Source organism: Lissotriton helveticus, chromosome 5_1, assembly GCF_964261635.1.
Source record: "Lissotriton helveticus chromosome 5_1, aLisHel1.1, whole genome shotgun sequence".
NCBI classification, from domain to species: domain Eukaryota; kingdom Metazoa; phylum Chordata; class Amphibia; order Caudata; family Salamandridae; genus Lissotriton; species Lissotriton helveticus.
Window position 1 is genome coordinate 382,572,529 of NC_136065.1, and position 19,974 is coordinate 382,592,502.

General features: G+C 47.5%; 1 protein-coding gene across 1 annotated transcript in view; it reads left to right on the top strand.

Moving 5' to 3' along the window:
• The first annotated feature begins 901 nt into the window (after nt 1-901).
• Nucleotides 902-19,974, top strand: part of LOC144754585 (alkaline phosphatase-like) — a 232,990-nt gene continuing 213,917 nt past the window's right edge. Inside the window, exon 1 of the mRNA XM_078642552.1 lies at nt 902-1,063. Within this exon, the coding sequence (XP_078498678.1) occupies nt 1,000-1,063 (64 nt within the window). The 5' untranslated portion in view covers nt 902-999. The remainder of the gene's footprint in view (nt 1,064-19,974) is intronic.

Here is a 19,974-nt window from a genome sequence, read left to right on the forward strand (position 1 = left end):
CCTAGAAGTTGTCCGTGATCTTTGAGAGTAGAGTCCTTTCTTGGGTGAACTAATTTGCAGATAGGTGTACTGTTTCCTTCCAAGACAGGCAATAAAGGTTCAGTCGACCAGATCGAGGTTTGGATCAATAGAGATAAGGTATCGATCAAAATCTCGCCCTTTCAGAACCAAAACGGCCCTGTAACATAAACGGCCCCCAGGGCCCAAAACCGGCCCCCACCCTTGCGGCGCACCGGGAGGTTGCCCGGTGCCCGCAAAGGCCAGTCCGGGCCTGGAGGGAGCTCGGTGCAGCTAATACGTGCCACATATTTACAAGCCCTTTCTTGTCTCGTGCTGGAGTTCTCCGGTCAGGGACTGCAAACTGTCACCAGCTGCGCCACGGTGAATGACGCACATGAAAAAAGTCCATCGCCAATGCACCAGCCGACATGTCCCTTTGAGGGACCGAGGAAAGATTTTGCTCACGTTCTCCATGCCTGGCTGTCAATGCCCCCTCCGTGACCATTTGCCCACTCCCCGACCATTTGCCCACTCCCCTAAGCGACAAGTTCACCCTGCACAAATTAGAATGGTATCTCCCTGCTGGAGCTGGAAGCCTGCCCTTGGCTGTAGGAGTTGCCTGGGCGCGCCTTCCAATGTTGGCACATGAAACATGTGGGGGTTCCTTGCCCTCTTTCCTGGTTTAGCTTCCGCCCTTGTCTTCCTCATAATGCCTTGTCCATGTTGAGAAATAGTAGGCAGGTGTAAGCAGGAGGGTGTCCCCTGCACACACCTGTGTGTTTCACGCTGCAGAGGCGCACGAAGCGGGCAAGGAGCAGGTCTTGAGGCTGGACAACTAAAGGATAACTCAGGACTGCCATTGACAGGATACCTCAAAGATCAGACGCCTCTGACGCCTGCGTGCTTTCTCTACAGGTTCTTCAAGTCCCCTTCAGGACTTGTCTGCCTCTTGGATTCAGAAGAGAACTTCACATTAGTGGCCAGGACGCTCACGCCGAGATGATGAACGCCCTACTGATCCCTCTGTTGATGCAAATCTCTCTTGCCATCGCTGTCTTTCCAGGTAGGTGCTCACACTGTGCCCGGGCACTCTCAGACACGGTGTCCTATGCCACAGTGTAGCATATACTCAGTTCTCAGGATGCACTTTGGAAGCTATAGTTTCCCTTTTTCCTTTTCTGTACATGATCCACCCATTACTTTCAGCTGAATCTGCTCTTACCTCTTGTAGCCATCTTAAATCCCATGAACCACCAGAGGTCATGTGAGATGGGTTCACTACATTATTCTTAACCCAGTTCAGCATCTTTAGAAACTTTGGAGGAATGTTTCATCATTCTGCAGACGAGGTGTGGAGCGGTGGCTTCTTCTGAAAGTATGCCCCCAGAATACCAAACCCACAATTTCGGTGGGACAGGATATCAATGACCAAATATCGAAAAATCAATATCGACAGATAAGTCTAGATTTTCTATGCCCAACTCTGCATATATGACCTAAGCGGTACATATGTCTTCAAGGTACATAGATGTGGAGTTAGGAATAGTATATCTATACTTCCATATAGCTCCTTACCTTTCAATAGTTTTTCTCACGATATTCTGTCCTCGAAACTCTTATAACACAATATTGTTGCTGACGATATTTAGTAGTACACTCCTTTCCAAAGATAAGAACAAGAGTGGCCATCTCCTCTGAGTTACATATTGGATTTCTACATGGACATCAAATAAGTGTAGCCAGGGGTAGTACCGTTGGCAAGTCCTTTGGTAGCCCTCCTAGTCACAGGGGTCTTGTAGGCAATGGCAGGAACAGAAAGTAGATAGTGCTCCTGGAACTCTCTTTACTTGCTATAGCTTCAGCTCCTTCCTATTCTGAATGAAATTGTATGGCGTTGATGGGCAAAGGGTGGGCTATGGACCAACCGCATGTTATCATGTCGGGTTAAAGGGTAAATGATTTCACGTCCACTCTCCCTGGAATATTGGTGAATCGAGGTCCCCGGAATTCTGTAGACAAGACCCGGTCTGATTGTACCTACTGAAGAATCTTCTTAAACTCAGTTGGGGGTGGCCCAATGACATGGTATCCTGCTAAGGTTTGAGTGGCAGCCTGCTTGGAGTGATGTGGTGTCCAGCTTCCGACAGTAACTGGAGCGACTTTCTGGGAAGGGCGGTATAATTTTCTCTTTTGTGAGAGACATCCTGCATACAATATTAATCAATAACTATATTGGGTGGTGAAAGCAATGCAACTTCATGTTACAGGCCATAGCTAGAAAGGAAGTCTCCTCTGGGCAATATTGTACCCTTCATTACAAAGCAGCGAGGGATGTCTGTCTCCCTAAAGTTAAAGTATATGCTCCCCATATACTAATCCCTTGTTGCATCTCAGATGCAATATTTGTGCAGCATCTAAAAGGTGGTCCGAGAATATAATTTTGTGCATCAATGGACGTACTCATAATGGCATTCAGAAGGATTTGTAGAATATCTGACCATTGATATTTAGTCGGAAGGTATTCCGTTTGCAAATCATTCCAAATGCCTTCACATACAGTAACAGTCCACTTCCGGTCTCAGAACCTGGCTACCCCTCCAATCCTTCACTAACGGTATCTTTGCCTCTGTACAGCACTCGACTGCCTGTCGGGTAAGTTTGTAAGTCTGTGCTATGACAGTACCACCTATATACACGAAGGCCGTCCCTGCCCCCCCCCCCCGTCCTTGCCCTCAAATTCACAGAATGCCAAGATGGCGACTCCTGACCTTGAAGGGACATTAGCTGCCATGTACCTAAACACATTGTGGCATCTTGAAAATGGGCATTGGGAGGGGATTCAGTGGTCCTCTGGAAGGCTGCAAACCCCAAGGCCCTCAGCTGCGATTCACAGGCTTAGTTAGAGCTGTTCACAGGGGGCAGCTTCCACCCTGAGAATTGCTACCACCGAGTTTGACCGATTGGTAACCCGTCAGTGGTCTGTGAGCACAACTGTGGTTGCAAAACATGGATGCATGCCAATGCAATGCACAGGGAAGGGAGGACCCCCTTCAATGCTTCATTCTTCGTCTCCCAGGGCACCCTTGGTACATTGCCACTTACCTCATTGCGGCTGCAAAGATTACACTTATCAAAACCGCCGCCCTGCTGATGGCAAAAATGATCCTTACTTTGGCCCTAAAAGTGGTTTCGCAGCTGTAAAGATCACTGTTGTCTCCAGGACCGGATGACTCGTTGCTTGCTCAAGCCTGGCTGAGTCCTCCTCCGAAACTCAAACTCAAAACGCTCCCATGTGCCCTTTAACTCCCATCTTCAACCTAGATGGACTTGCGGGTCTGCAGCACCGACCTTTGGAGCCCCGGATTCTCAGGACATCTCAGCCCGAACTAGCCCTCAGGGCGCCCCAGCAAAAACTGCGGGGCAGCTGGCAGCGAAAGTGAACCTTCTCTGCCAGTTTCCTGCTTTGGAAGCGAGAACAATCATCACCACACACACACACCCAGATACCATCAAAGAGCGCTTGTGTAACTGCTGGCAGCAGCCAACAAGGACTTACCGCGGTAGATGTCGCTTGCAACCGGTCGCGTCCGTGTGAAAAATGCTCATGTGTCACCTCTGGGTAACATCATTCTTATTTGTGTAGGAAAAGCCACGTGGCACTTCTGGGTGAACCGCAGTCCTCTGTGTGTGGTTAATGCCTTCATGATACCTCTCGATAAACCACAGCCCTGTCTGTGAGGTAAACAGCTCTGTGGCATCTCTGGGTACACCAGAGTCCTGCCTGTGAGGTAAACAACTCCATGGCATCTCTGGGTAAACCGCAGTCCTCTGTGTGGTAACTGTCTTCATGATACTTCTAGGTAAACCATAGTCATGTCTTTGCAGTTCATGCCTGTGTGGTATGTCTAGGTAAACCACAGTCATGTCTTTGCAATTCCTGCCTGTGCGGTATTGTTAGGTAGACAACAGTCCTGTCTGTGCGGTAAAATACTATTGGGCATATGTATCAAGCCCTTTTCCCATTCGCAAACGGGCAGATTCTCAGAATCGGCCCGTTTGCGAACGGGAAAAGGCCTTTTGGGATGTATCATCCCAAAAGGGCATCGCAAATTAGAGAATCGCAAAATTGCGATTCTCTATTTTGCGATTACATTTAAGGAATTGCAAATTGTGATTCCTTAAATGCGATATAGAAGGCACCTAAGTTGTGCGAATTTGGCATAAGTAATCGCAAATTACCACTAACCTAATTTGCAAATTCTTTGAAAGAAGCTCTTTTTTGCTTTTTTCAAAGTGCCATGTACCACACATACAAGCAAGGGCATATATGTGCGCCACATGTGAACACATACATATTTCAGGGGTGCAACAGGGTGCCTTTTTGACACCCTGGCACCCTTGAAATTGCATTCTCAATTGGCGATTCTCTAATTGCGCATCCCAAATTGAGAATGTCTTCCCATTCATTCATATGGGCCTCCTAGCCAATAGGACTGAATGGAAAGGTATTTCTTAATTGCGATTCACAATTTGTTAATCGCAATTACGGAATGCCAAGGAATCACAAACAATTTGCAAATTTTTTATTACATCCTGTTTTGCGATTCTCAAATAGCGATTCTCTAAAAATCGCTATTTGAGAATCGCAATAACGGTTTTTTATACCTATGCACCTATGTGGCATCTCTAGGTAAACCACAGCTATGTCTTGAGGTAAACAACTCTGTGGCATCTCTGAGTAAACCACAGTCCTGTCTGTGAGGTAAACAACTCTGTGGCATCTCTAGGTAAACCACAGCTATGTCTTGAGGTAAACAACTCTGTGGCATATCTGAGTAAACCACAGTCCTGTCTGTGAGGTAAACAACTCTGTGGCATCTCTGGGTAAACCACACTCCTCTCTGTGTGGTACCTGGCTTCACGATACCTCTAAGTACACCACAATCCTGTCTATAAGGTCATATTTGTATAGAAAAATCCCCATGGCACCTCTGGGTAAACCACAGACCCCCTCCCCTGTGTGTGGTAACTGCCTTCATGATATCTCTAGGTAAACCAGTCCTGTCTGGAAAGTAAACAACTCTGTGGCATCTGTGGGTAACCTGCTTCCCAATACCTCTAGGTAAACAACAGTCCTGTCTGTAAGAAATGCTCGCAGTCCTGTCTGTAAGAAATGCTCGCAGATGAAACTTTGAAATAAGTTATCTTTTGTCGAAAATGCATATATGGTACCTCCTTGCAAACCACAGTCCTGTCTGTACAGTAAAATGCTATATTTCTTTATTAATAAGTTTTATATAGCGCTTTCTAGACCAGAAGGTATCAGAGCGCTTTACAAAACCATGACCAGATAATACAGTAAAACAGACATGAGAACACAAACGAGGCGAGAATTCAAAATAGCAAAGTAAACATCCAAGAAATAAAAGCAGTACCAAAAACAAGAGAAGCAATTCGAGAGGCTCTAATAGACAGCATAAAGCAGATAGACAGCCTATGGTTGCCGAGACTAGATCAGTACACGTGATAATTGTATTGTATTGTATTGTAATTGCATTTGTATAGCGCTTACTACTCCTGACAAGGTGACGAAGCGCTTTTTCGGCGAGTAGCATGCTGCTCCGGGTCTCGAAGAGGATTAGTGTTGAATTAGTATAGTGAAACATGCAAGTACATTTTAGGTGGTGGATATGTTAGTCAGTTATTTGGATGCAGAAGGATAGAAGAGGAAAGAAGGTTTGTATTTATATAGTGCTTCTAACTCCTGATGGGATGTTGAAGCGCTTTTTTTAGCGAGTCAAAAAGGGGGGTGGTGATGGACAGAGTATCAGAATTAAGCAGAACACTCCTACCCAGTCAAAAGATCAGGGCTTGATCCATCACCGTTTTTTCGCTCACTGCACCATCCCAGTTCAGAACCTGGCTACATGCAAATTAGTCTGTCCCTGGCCCAGTGCATCATGGGAACAGGACAGACCAAACTACCAAGCCAATTCTTTACTGGAAAGGAAACAAGCTTCCGGGACCGGTTTCTGGCATTACAGCCGTCTTCGGCCCGGCTTGCTTGAATCCTGATGGTCCATCACCACCCCCTTTTCTGAATCGTTTTGGCCACTATAGGAGTGGCAGGGTATGCTCAGACATGAGTCTCTTGCTCACTGCACCATCAGGATTCAAGCAAGCCGGGCCGAAGACGGCTGCAATGCCAGAAACCGGTCCCCGGAAGCTTGTTTCCTTTCCAGTAAAGAATTGGCTTGGTAGTTTGGTCTGCCCTGTTCCCATGATGCACTGGGCCAGGGACAGACTAATTTGCATGTAGCCAGGTTCTGAGCTGGGATGGTGCAGTGAGCTAAAAAACGGTGATGGATCAAGCCCTGATCTTTTGACTGGGTATGAGTGTTCTGTTTAACTCAGATGCTCTGTCCATCACCACCCCCTTTTCTGAATCATTTTTTAGCGAGTAGCACGCTACTAGGGAAACCCATAAAGGATTAGAGTGAGAAGGATAGCGGAGGGATAGAAGGGAAAGAAAGGTTTGCATTCACATAGCGCCTGTTACTCCTGATGAGGTGTTGAAGCGCTTTTCTGCGAGTAGCAGGCTACTCCGGGAACCCATAAAGGATTAGTGTTGAAAGTTAGTATAGTGAAATATGAAAGCATTTGAGTGGTGGATATGTTAGTCAGTTGTTTGGATTGAGACGGGTTGGGAAGGGGTAAAAAAGGAAAAATGGTTTGCATTTATATAGCTCTTGTAACCCTGATGAGGTGTTGAAACGCTTTGTTGGAGAGTAGCATGCTACTCTAGAACCCATAAAGGATTAGTGGTGAATTAGTATAGTGGAATATGGAATTAGAGAAGTGAACATGTTAGTCTGTTATTTTGATTGAAAAGGATAGTGGAGGGATAGAAGAGTGAAGGATTTCTCTTTTTTAGGTCATAGCAGTAGGAGGCTTTTGGATGAGTAAAAAGGGTTTTTGGAGGGGAAGAGTCAGAGGGAAGAGTTTAGAAAGGTTTGTTTTGGAGGATAGGTATAGTAAAATATTTGTCAGATGATGCAAGGAGGGGTAAAGTAGGAGAGAGTCAAGAAAGGGTTATTTTGGGGTACATAGAAGTGGTATGGGGTTTGGGATAAATGGGAGAGTGGGTGTAGAGGATATAATGATAGATGTATAGGGTGAGAGATAGGGTAGTGAATTGGAAAGAGTAGTAGAAAGAAGTTTGAGATGAGTCAGAAAGTTGGGCTAGAAGATGAATTGAGAGAAGTATAGGCTGAGACATAGGGTAGTGCATTGGAAATGCTAAATTAGAAGAACATGATAAATATATAGATCCATAAGTACATTGAAAGTATATAGATGCATAAAGGAGTGTTTATGCAGATTAAAGATATTGATGGAGGTACAGGATGAGAAATAGGGTAGTGCATTGTATATGCTTTTTCAGGCGAAAAGTAACAGACACATTTCCAAGTACATGGAGGTACATAGATGCACAGTGGAAGCAAGTACATGTAGACCAAAAGTGATTTTTTGTGTGTTTTTGTTTTGTTTTTATAACAACATATTTATTGTACATGTTTATACAAAGCAATACACAAAGATGGGCATATATGTATAGTGAAAATAAATGCTTATATACAGAGGGACAAATACATAGGGTGGGTATTAATGAATGGGAAAACAGGCAGCATTCCTGGCCCTGGTCCCAACAGGCTCGAACAGGGTCAAACAGGCACTCGCTCTTGTCCTCTCCACCCTTAGCTTCTACACACGGGGTGAGATGCCCTAAACCATGGCCGTTTATAGCCCTAATAGTCAGGTGACCCCTTCAGCCAATGGAAACCCTAGCCCTAACACCATCCAATCACAACACTAGCCCTAAAATCTAGAACCAATAGGGAGACCAGGACCTTACAGCCAATCTTAGCCCTAGTCCAAGCACCCAATAATGAATCCAGGTCAACAATCTAGGAGTTAAAGTATTTGTTGAGAACGAGTTGTTTCATGTTTCTTTTGAAGCTAGGGAAGGAGGGGTTGCATCAAAGGTCACAAGGTCAAGAGTTCCAAATGTTTCGGAGCATTTCCGTAAAAAGAGCAAGAATTGGTTGTTGATTTTTTTTAGATTTGGAGTTATGAGTATATGGCACTTCCTTGCAAACCACAGAACTGTATGTGAGGTAAACAACTCTGGCATCTCTGGGTAAACCACAGTCCTGTCTGTGCAATATGTGCTTCTGTGGGTAGAACCACATTCCTGTCTGTGAGATACACAACTAACCATAGTCCTCTCTGTGTGGTAACCTGCTTCATGATACCGCTAGGTAAACAACAGTCCTGGCTATAAGGAATGCTCGTATATGAAACTTCTAGGTAATATATTCCTTATCGAAAGTGCATGTATAGGCACCTCCTTGCAAACCACAGTCCTGTCTGTGCGGTACAGAACTCTGTGGCATCTCTGGCTAAACCACAGTCCCAAGATCATGGAAGGTTCTTCTGTCTTTCAGAGTACCACTTGGTGCAATTTTCTGACTGTACATTGCTACAAAAAGTAGTGCATTACATAAAGATTTTGCTGAAGCAAGTTAAACTCTAATTCCAATTAAATTAGGGAGGTACTTTGGGTAACTTAACAGATAGAATTAATTGCATTGCTAAAGATTGCATCTACTTGGGCCATGCAACAAGATACGAGGCAAGAGCAATTTGCTAATAAAAAAAAAGAACTTGGCAGAAACAAGAACTGAAATAGAAGAAATGGCAGTAGAGCAACGGAGGTAATATGAGAGCCCCATATATAAACAGATTAAGGTTAGGGTTTAAGCTATTAGGATGTAATTTATGAACCCCGTGTTCATCCATTCCAAGTGGTTGTAACCACACCTTCGACTAATCAACAGGTCCCCAATCTGGCAAGTATCTCTAAACTGAGTCTCCCAGACAAAAGCCACAACTGTAGATATTAAAGATTTTACTATAAGGTTATTTTTTTTTTTTTAAGTTCAACAGAGTTTATTGAATATTACACATGTACCACAGCTGTGTGCCTACAACCCGGGGGCCGGCAGCGTATATCAAAGGGAACAATCTTCAATAAAACACAGCCCATTAGCCGACATCACAGGGGCACGGCGGCGATTAGGAAAGGACACCCCAAGTGGTCGCTGTACATGAGGGATGAAGATGACATAGCATTTCCAGTTGAACTTTGTTTTTTCAGGTAACCAATAAGATACAAACAAAAGGACAGCGCAGGCATGTGGACAATCCAACAGCAGAGCAAGCAGCATACGGTTTCTCAGATACCAAAAACCTCGTTCTGGAGACTGTGCAACACAGCAAATGCAGCAGAGCAGACATAAAGATAGGGGAAGTGGTCAGCGTGCGCGGGCTAGACTCACATCCACGTAACCCTCTCGCTTCAAAGAACTTCCTACATGCATGATTCAGCCCCAAGAAACATATCGGGGTCAGCCGCAGGAGCCGCCTCCCCTGAGCCCTCCCGCTCATCCTCGATAGCCACAGCAGTCTCAACAGGCACTTCATTATGGACCGCACCCTCCAATACAGCCGCCCAACAGTTCTTAGGTCTATTCCTGGGGGGCATCAGGCCACTATACAGCTCAGTCTGGGTGCAGCAATAAACCAGTTCTCTCTTCCACACTCGCACCGTAGGCGGGGGGCCTCTCATCCAGGTCCTGGCAATACAACGCTTGGCCATCAGCAGCGCCATATCCTCAATGCGTCGCTGGGAGGAGCGCAAGGGTTTGGAGTAGCCCAGGAGAGCCAGTAAGGGTTCCGGGGTTAGTGTCAAGTGAACCGTGTTGTTAATCTTAGCAAAGATCAATTGCCAGAAAGAGAAAACTGCGGGGCATGACCACGCCACATGGAGGAAATCTGCCAGTGGGGCCCTGCACCTCTCACACTCTGGGGATCCACGGAGCCCATATCGGTGAAGCCTCTCTGGCGTATAGTATGTCCTGTTCAGGAATTTAAAATGCGTGAGTCTATGGCGACCATTAAGAGAGATTTTGCGGACGCTGGCGCAGCAATAGCTCCAGAGGTCCTTGGACATTTCGATGTCCAGGTCATGCTGCCAGGCCAAGCGTGGCTTGGTATAATCCGCATACAGCTCCGCCTGGGCTATCCGATACAGGTTGGAAATCAATCGCAGTGGGGACTTGGCCTTGACAACATAATAGCAGGCAGTGTCCGTTACCGGCTCCGTCATATCTGGCCCCAGAAGTTCACGCAAGGCGCTACACACCCTATGGAACAGAAAGCGCGCTATCAAAGGGGGGTCCCCCCCGCAGCGGTCACCTCGGCCCACGTCCGCGCCGTGCCCCCCCAAAAACAAGTCACCCATAGTATGGATACCGAGCCGTCTTAGTGCTCGAATCACTCCCTTTTCCCTAGAGGGACTCAGCCAGTGGCACCACTCAAGATTCGCGCTCGGGGAGTATAGTAGCGAACACGCCTGGGTGTTCGCCATGAAGTGCCAGGCGTGGGTGACCGACAGCAAGGAGTCGACCAGACCAGTGCGGCGATCCCGAGCCTGCGCTAGTAGGGCCGGCTGAGGGGTCGGGTCCGCAACAATCCGTTCAATACGGACATAAGGGGCGTCCTGCGGGCCGTGGATCCACGAGTAAGCATGAGCAGCCTGCGCTGCACGATAGTAGAGCTCCAAGTCCGGGCCGTTGAGCCCACCCGCCGCATACGGTCGCAGTAGAATATGCCACGCGACCCGAGGTTGTTTACCCGCCCAAGCAAGTCTCACCAGCAGTGACTGGAGCCTGCGAAAGAACTGAACTGACTATACCATAGGGATATTATTGAATAGAAAAAGAAAACGCGGGAGTATCACCATCTTCATTAAAGCGATGCGCCCCAAGAGAGACAGCGGAAGAGAAATCCATCTCTCCACATCATCCTCCAACTTCGAGACCGCGCAGCCGTAATTTTCCCGGAGAACGATTTCTGAATCAGTATGGAGCCGAATGCCAAGGTATCGTACCGCCTCGGTAGTCCACTGTAGTGGAAACTCAGGCTCAAACTGCACCGTAGCCGCTGTAAGCGGAAACATAATCGACTTCGTCCAGTTCACCCGAATGCCAGAAAGGGCGCCAAACCGGACCACCTCATGCAATACCGGGGAAAGATGATTCTCGGGGTCTCGAACGTAAAGGAGCGTATCGTCCGCGTAAGTGGAGACAATGAGCTTATACGTAGGGAAGCGGATACCCCGATGTCCATGGTACTCGCGTAGGGCGCAGGCCAGGGGCTCAGCCACCAAAGCGTAAAGTATCGGGGAGAGCGGGCACCCCTGTCTCGTGTCCCTTCCAACCTCAATGGGGTCAGAGGTCAGAGGACCAATACGGATCCGGGCCCTCGGCTTGGAGTACAGGACCGACAATAGCTGCAGGAAGAGAAGGCCAACACCCATCCTGCGAAGAACATGATGTAAAAAGGTCCACTCAACAGAATCGAATGCCTTCTCCATGTCTAAAAATACTGCCACAGCCGACACATCCAGACGAGTATGCTAAAAAGCGGCAAAGACCGTCCTAATGTTGTAAACAAGATTGCGTGTGGGGACAAATCCAGATTGCTCTGGGGCCACCAGGGTCGTGACCATAGGATGTAAACAGTTAGAAAGCACTTTAGCGAAGATCTTCGTATCTACGTTCATCAGGGAGAGTGGGCGATATGAGGCACAGTCATTCGGGTCCTTGCCACAATTATCACCTCATGCATGGAGGGAGGCATAGAGCCAGAATTGGCCATATCTTCAAACAGGCAGAGCAGATGAGGAAGCAGCAAATCAGTGTAAGCCTTATAGAAAGCCACCGTAAGGCCATCACCGCCCTGGGCGCTACCAACCCTCATGGAGGACAGGGCTAACACCACCTCCTCTCTTTCAAAGGGGCGGGCTAAAAACCTACGGTCCATATCAGATAGCCATGGGAGTTCAATGTGAGATAGGTAGTCCACTATACCTTCCTCCGGAGCGGGTCCTCTCGAGGCATACAAAGCCTCATAGTAGTCCCTAAAGCGCACGGTTATCTCATCGTTCGAGAGCAGGAGCCCGGAGGCGCCAGATCTCATTATCGGGACGGAAGAGCGCTCTCTGCCCTGCTTAGCCAAGCGGGCCAGCACCGCGCCCGGACGCTCACCCTCACAGTAAGTTCTGGCAACGGCATACTTTCCTAGGTGTTTAATCTCCAAATCCGCCTCGTCATTGTACTCCCAGAGGGTCCCAGCGATCTCCCGGTCAACCGAGCCGTCGCCAGACCAAAGGCGCAGCTCCTCCAAATCTCGGAGTTTCCGCTCCAAGAGGTCAAGGCGGTCCTTGATCGACTTTAACACGCCTCCGTGCTTAGAGATAGTAACTCCCCTAGCATAAAGTTTAAACGCTTCCCAAACCGACTGGGATGAATTGGTCTCGAAAAAAATCTCCAGCGCCATAAAGAGTTCCTCCTTGAAGAGGGGATCGAGCAGGGAATAAGGGGGAAAATGCCAGGAAAAAGGCGGTATCCGTCACACTGGCACCGCGCAGAGCAGTAAAGGCGAATGGTCCGAGTAGGTCCGCGGGAGGATCTCGCAGTATCGTACGTCCCGGAGGTAAGCAGATGAGACAAACCAGTAGTCTATTCTCGTGTGAATATTATGAGGGGCTGAGTAGTGTGTGAACCCTCCCTGCAATGGGCACCTATGGCACCAGACATCCAGCAGATCAAGATTAGTCAATTGTGTAGCCAGTGTGCGCGCAGAGGCCGAAAGCATCCGAGACGGCCCATCCGACCTGTCCAGTGCTGGACGTAAAGTCAGGTTAAAATCACCTCCCCAAAAAACAATCCTGTCCGCAAGCGCATATACCTTCCGAGCCAGTGTCGTGTAAAAGTCAGGGAGATCAAAATTGGGGCCATATGTATTCAGTATACACATGTCCAGCCCTTTGCCAGAACAGGTCGTAATCGTGAATCGCCCCTCACTATCTGTGGCCACGGGCGTCCAAGCAAGGGAGGACTTAGGAATAAACCAAGTGAGTAACCCCCGGGCGTGAGTGATAAACCCTGCAGCATGGACATTATCATGGAGCCCTCTATAACCAAGGATAGGACTGTGTGCCGGTAGGTGTGTCTCCTGCAGAATCGCAATGTCTACCCTGTGCTTCGCTAAATACTGGAGGACTCGCGGACCTTACGGTGGTCATTTAAGCCCCGCACATTCCATGTCAGGAGTTTTAGTGTATCAGGAGTCGCCGCCCCATCTGTCATCTCCCCTGCCATATGAGCATAAAAGAAGACGCCTCTGCCGCACACTGCATAGTAACTTGGAAGGTTATATATTCATCGCTGTCATCCCCACCAGTTGATTCACATGCCTCAAACAATAATCGTTCCGCGCCGCAAAGCAACAAAAAGTCTCTGAAACAGAGCAACCCCATCCCCCACCCACGTTTGCCCTACCCCAACTAGGCCGCGTTCATCCATCCACCCCGACAAGCAACCTCCCCCTCCCCATGCGTCCCCCAACATCACAACAGTCGCAGACAGGCTGTGTTCATCCGACCCTCCCAACCAACAGACTCCCATCCTCCTCACAGTCCCCAACAACAATACAGCCACAATCACCTCCACCACCCACACAACATCCAACCCCTCCCCCCCCCCCAAAAAAACATGGTAGCAGTGGTGAGCACACAAGTGCAGAAGTAGCCGAACTAACACGTGCCAGTGTCACCCAACGAAACCAGCACAAAGACCACCCTCCGTCACCCCCCGTCCCGGAACCTTGAATAGGTAAGCGCGGCAACGACACCACTATGCGCCCATTTGGAAACCCATAAAAACATAAGATCAATAGTGCATCACACCAAAGTAGGCCATTGGACCCAGGGTAGTACCAGTGCAGCCGCAGCTACGCAACATAAAAGGATACATTGTCAAGCACAGTCCAGCAGGCAATGATTAACAGACAAATACCATGATAGACCCATACCCCTTAGAGTGGTGCAATGACATTCAGGTTAGGATGCAAATGACTCAAGTTCAGTATAAAAGAACTGTCAATACCGGAGAAAGAAAGGTGAAGCAAAGCAGTTTAGGGGGCACCATGTCCCCTGGGTCAAAGGAGGGCTCTGCCAGCGTAAAGTGAATAAAACATCAACCAAACCTGAGGTAACCCATCATACAGCGATCAGCTCGCAGCAGGTCCCAGTCAGTCCTGGTTCTCCAGGGAGCCTCCATCCAGATCGTCGTTTTCCTGTCTCGCCCGTCATTTCTCTCGCTGCCAGTCCTTCAGGGTCTTCTGCAGAGCTTTAGGGTCCGTGAAGATCAGGGACTTCCCCTGCCGGTTGACGCGCAATTTCGCCTGATACAGCATCGCGTAATCTGCACCCAGTTCCCGTAGCTGGCGTTTCATAGGGGCAAATTGCTTCCGGGCCTCCTGGACCCGAGCTGTGAAGTCAGGATAAATAGACAAGGTGGATCCGTCATACTGCAAAGGCTGTTTCTCTGTAGCCAGTTTGAGTGCGACATCCCAATCCCGATAGTTCAAGAGTTTGGCTATAATGGGACGCGGGGGAGCCCCAGGCTACGGTCGTGGTCCCAAAGAGCGATGCGCCCTTTCCACCACAAACATGTGGGAGAATGCGTCATCACCCAGTAGTTTCTTCAGCAGGTTTTCCATAAAGAGCTCCATGTTGCCCACAGGAGTGCTCTCCGGAAGGCCCGTAACGCGCAGATTACAGCGTCGCGAACGGGCTTCCAAGTCCTCAGTTTTGTCCAGGAGCGTCTGCATAGCCCTGACCATCTGTCTATTGTCCGTCTCCAGCGTGGTGTGGGCCTCCTCAACCTCAGTAAGGCGGCGTTCCGACATATCCAGTCTCTCCGCATGCTTATTCAGTCTTTCAGCCATGCGGTCCATACGATAGGTCAGGGCATCCAATTTCGTGCCAATAGCTGTCATGCCGCCCTGAAAATTCTTTTCCATGGCAAGGAGTATCTCTCTAAGGTCCTGTTGCTGCGACCCCTCCTGCTCGTCCCCACCACTCGCGCCACCACGCCCAGCGCCATCCGCCGTCTTCGAGTTTTTCTGCGTGAAGGAGAGCTTTGGCTGGGTTCTATCCGGTCGCCCCATGTTGCGGGCAGAGGCCTCCAGTCCCCAAGCGGAGGTCTACAGTCAGTGCACACTGAAGCAGCAAAAATGAGGCCAGGTGAGCCCTAATGTCCCGCAGGGGGGGAGAGAGGCGGTGTAGCAGGAGATAGAGAAGCACCCGCAGTTCACTATGTTGGTACACAGGGGGAGAGGCAACTCAGCAGGAGAAAGGTCTCGCAGGCTCCACGCGCCCAACAAGTCGCCAGGGACCAGCCGGGCAGCAGCACAGGGAAAAATAGCTGGACACTGCACCTGGCCTGCCAAGTGTTGTCAAGCGGACCACAGGGGCTCCCAGTCCCCCCTCCAAAACCGGCACACAAAGCCAATAGCTGGGGGATAGGTAAGGTCACCACCAAGGGGGGGCCCAGAGGCAGCCAACAAGAGCGCGGGCTCAGAGCACCGCAGATATCCCAAAATGGTCGTCACAGAAGGGCACTCTCCGCCGCAAACAACAGGGATCCCCTAGGGGGGAGAAGTTATGCCCGCAAGTACACACTCCACAGCGTAGCGACAATGGGGGAAGCATAGGAGGAGCCAGGTCCTAGCACTAACGGCAGCTCCCAGGCGGCAGTCCACACAGCGCCGCTCTTCTCGAGTGTCTTCGCCGTGATCAGTCGTCTCCCAGCATGGCCGGCCCCCGCAGCCCGCTGCAGCTCAGCACGGCAGTATCGGCCCAGCCAGTCAATGATATCGCACTCGGGGGAAGGTGGGAGTGGGGGGGGAAATGACGCCCCCGCACACCAACACGCGTCCCCGCTCACCGCCGAGTCTGTAGATCCCGTCTCGCTCTGCAGCGCGGGGTCGCGCAGATCCTCACACCGGCAGGGACGGTCCTGACAGCGGGCACAGCTGGAAATCGAGGCCGCGGCTTCAAAGGCCCACCGCGCGCCTCCTCACCGGTTAGCAGGTCTCGGTCCCCAGGTCGCGGGCCCACTTTTCGCCTCCAGAATGGTCTCCGTAGCTATCGCGCTCAAAGCAGGACTGTGTATTGCCGCACAGGAAGCTCCAAACGAACAGGATAATTGCAGGATGATGGTTCCGAGCGGAGGAGCTCCGGACTCAGGCAGCCATCTCGGTTGCCGGCTAGCTCCGCCCCCCCTACTATAAGGTTATTTTTAGTATTAAACTGGGTTAGAGCCAACAGCATGTGCAGCAGCCCCTTGGAGTCAAATTCAGTAGGATTCTGTTATCTGCATACAGCAAAAGATACGCTGGTCAGCCATTCAATTTTGGTGGAAAAACACTTTCTTCTTCTAAAGAAGCCCCATATCTTTGGTGTAAAGACTGAAAAGCGGTGAGCGAGGGGGGACACAGCCGTTTCAGACCTTCATTAATTCTGATTCTGTTCGATATATGCTAATTCTGACCTAGCTTGATTCATACTCAGGTGTTAGTATGTGATGGATTGATGGGATTCCGAAGGGACTCTGCAATACCCCAGTTTTAAAACTTATACAAGAGTAAATATATAGCAACTCTGTCAAAAGCCATCCTATAGGTCAATAAAACAGATAAAAACCTACACTTACAAAAGGTAATCAGCATATAACTCACTAACTGTAAAGCCAGAAAGTTGTCCATTGTGTAGCAGTTAGGTCTGAAGCCTGTCTGTTGTAATGGGATAAAAAGTAATTCGTTTGCCTAATTTTCAAGATCCTGCAGTAATAGTTTTGTAAAATATTTTGTTTTGTTGTTAAGCAATGGCGATTCTATATTTTGATTTCATCCCAATATCACCCTTCGTACGCTTTGGCTGCAACATAGAATCCTGTCAGAAGCTGAAAAAATATAAAATTCTGCCAAATCTTTAGATAAAGGAAATGATAACGTTGCCTTTAAGATGTGGCCATCTTAGACTCTTTGGTGAAGGAAATGACCCGATTAGGGTCACCCAGGTCACTTACGACCACCTCATAGCCTTCCAAACAAGTGAGGCGTCGGTCAGACAGTAGAGAATACAAACAATCATTTAGTAGTAAAATACACTGCAGCAGAGTCCAATCTGACCAGCACCCATGGATGGCTGTCAAGGGGACTGGCTCCCCAACACTTGGTAACGCATAATCAACCCCCAACCACGCCCCCAGTGGAAAGTTACCGGCTTGAGCCGTACATGAACAAAAAAGGCACAGAAGAATGGGCTACCACCTGCGAGATGGGTACACACTATCACTATCGCAAGGTTGCCTTGCTAGGGCTTGGCTCCTCCTAACGCGGGAGCATGGCTACGGAGAAGGATAGGCATGCAGAGGCAGAATGGCTTATTCATTAGTAAGTCAGAATCCAACTTTGAACACAAGAGAAAAAAATTGTTGAACACAGTCTTCTGCTGAAGAAAGCAATACAGATAATTGGAGCCTAATCCAGTCAGTGTGTAACACAGCCTACAAACTAGCCATACACAGTTCAAGCTGGGATTTCTGTTTCTTATCTTGACGAGACTTAAAACATTCGGATCTGAAAGTATCTACCATGTGTCTTAGTAAGTTGTCAATTACCACAGCCAAATTAATGCTGGCTGTATAAGAAGTGAGATTGGGAGATATTAGCTCAGAAAGAGGTTCTTTTGTTATTATAAGGACATTCCTTTTCATTACTGCCTTCACTTGCGGGGAATCCCATTTAATCCTTTTCACAGCCTCCATGCAGGCAAATACACCAATGGATTTACAATCTTGCAAGGCTTCCAAACTGTACCTAATGGAGATAATTTGAGCTGAAGTATCACTTTCAATTCTATGTACGATTTTATACTCAACGACAGGTACAAGTTTGCGCTGTAGCAAAAGTACAATCTAATGCAGGGTTGTTTGAGTGTGAGAAATGTGCATATCTGATAGGATCATCCTGCCTTTGCCTTGCATTTAAAGCTCTTACATAAAGGGCCTGTAGGGAAGAGAGAAATTGCAGACCTACATTAGTATTTCCAAGAATGGGTGTGTAACTGATCTGTAAGTGAAACAAAGTCATCACACTGAATGCTAAATTCCAATTAAAACCTCATTTAAAATGATGAACGAAGAACCTCATAAATTACTGAAAAGCAAACATGTTTTGTTATCAATCCTAAATTTCAGGCTTGCATAGAGTATGCATAAATTAACAATCAGAAGGGTCTAGGCTTTAAGTTGGACTTGTGAACTTTACTATGATTGCATGAAAAAATGTGCTTTCAGTGTTGATACATGATAATAAACACTGCAACCAATTTGCCAAGTAAATCATTAAACGTCCATAGGCATATCTACAGCCTTTGTCCTATGGGCCTGGGACTAAATATTCTCTTTAGCTGGATTACTAGGCTGATATTAGATGCCGCCTTACCTGGAGAAAGGAGAAAGATGATTCCATACCCAACCACAAAAGCTGCAGGGCAGTAGAGACCAATACCAGTTAAACACTGTCGTTTCATGGTGTACTCTATATGAATAACATGGGGACAAATGCATTAAGCCCTCACGAAGAATACCAACTATGATTTCAAGATTGCTCCGTCTTTTAAAATGTTCTAGAAACAAACCTTGTATGTTTTTTTTTTTACCAGAGATCATTTTTGTGGGAAAAGGGGATCATAATTTTGGGGTATTTGGAAAACAAATGAGGGCCATTGATTGTTGCTATGTACCTTTGTTAACTGAATTCATCATAATGCAAACAATTGCATGCCCAAAGGCATCACCTTTGCAAAGTTAAAGGAATTTTTTAAATAAAGCTTACTTTCGTTTTGAAACAACCATACAGAAAATAAAAAGGCCATTTTAGAATTCTCTATATGAAAAATTAGTTGATTACATTTCGTATTTAATGTATTAAGTTGTTGAATCTCCATCCCATGTGAACTTAAGGTAAACCTATCTGAGTTCTGCCCTACAAGGACAGAGGAGGCACTGGAGAGATATTGAAGTAGCCACTTCTCCAGAAGCAGATTCTCAGATTTGTCCTCCCAAGTTACCACACTGTAAGGGAAGCATTGTGGCCAGCAAATCGTGGATTGCGAGGTTCTGTTGTTATGAAGAGGGTGTAATTTACAGATACAGTCGTCAACCTTTCCTCTTCAAAAAAAGGGCAGACAATAACCCTAATTTCTTTTGATGTAGGGGAGTAACATTAATTGAGAAAATTGTGTAGATATATATCCTTATTTAACTTTCTTAATGTCTTTCTGTTTTGCCGTGAGTAACAGAGAGAGTTGGACTGCTGGTTGTTTTCCGAGAAATAATCTCCCAATGTCAGTGGAGGTGCCTGTCACGTTTGTTGCAATTTGCATCCCACCATTTGTTACCAAATTGCTTCTAAGTGAATATGCAGCAAAGTCTTTGGGATGTGTTTGGCAGACACAATGACCACTATGGTGTGGGTGCAGGTTGCTTTCCAACAATATGTTTCAGCCCTACCTTTAAATTAAACAATACATCCTGTAAAACATTCATAAAAGTGGAAAGATTGTCAATAATGAGGACTCAAGCACATGCTGAAGCCATCGTTCATGATTCCTCCTGTTTATAAGTAGAGGAGAGGGTTCAAATACCCCAATCTAGCATCAGTACTCGCCATCATTCACAATAAATCAATTTGAGTTCCAAATGCATCTGACTGCCTGTCAAGGTGGCATTGGTGGCCTCGGGTATCTTTTCAAAGGAAGTAACACAACCAGTAGGTAATATTAAGAGGGTTGCACATGTTTGGGGGGAAATTTTTGGCAAAATCCTCACCACATCTGGCATTTAATCTCAATTTTGAGGGGGCCTTATTATTAGAAGGTGACACTACAAATAATGTAGATGAAGTGCCGAAGACATTAGAAGGGACGAGCAT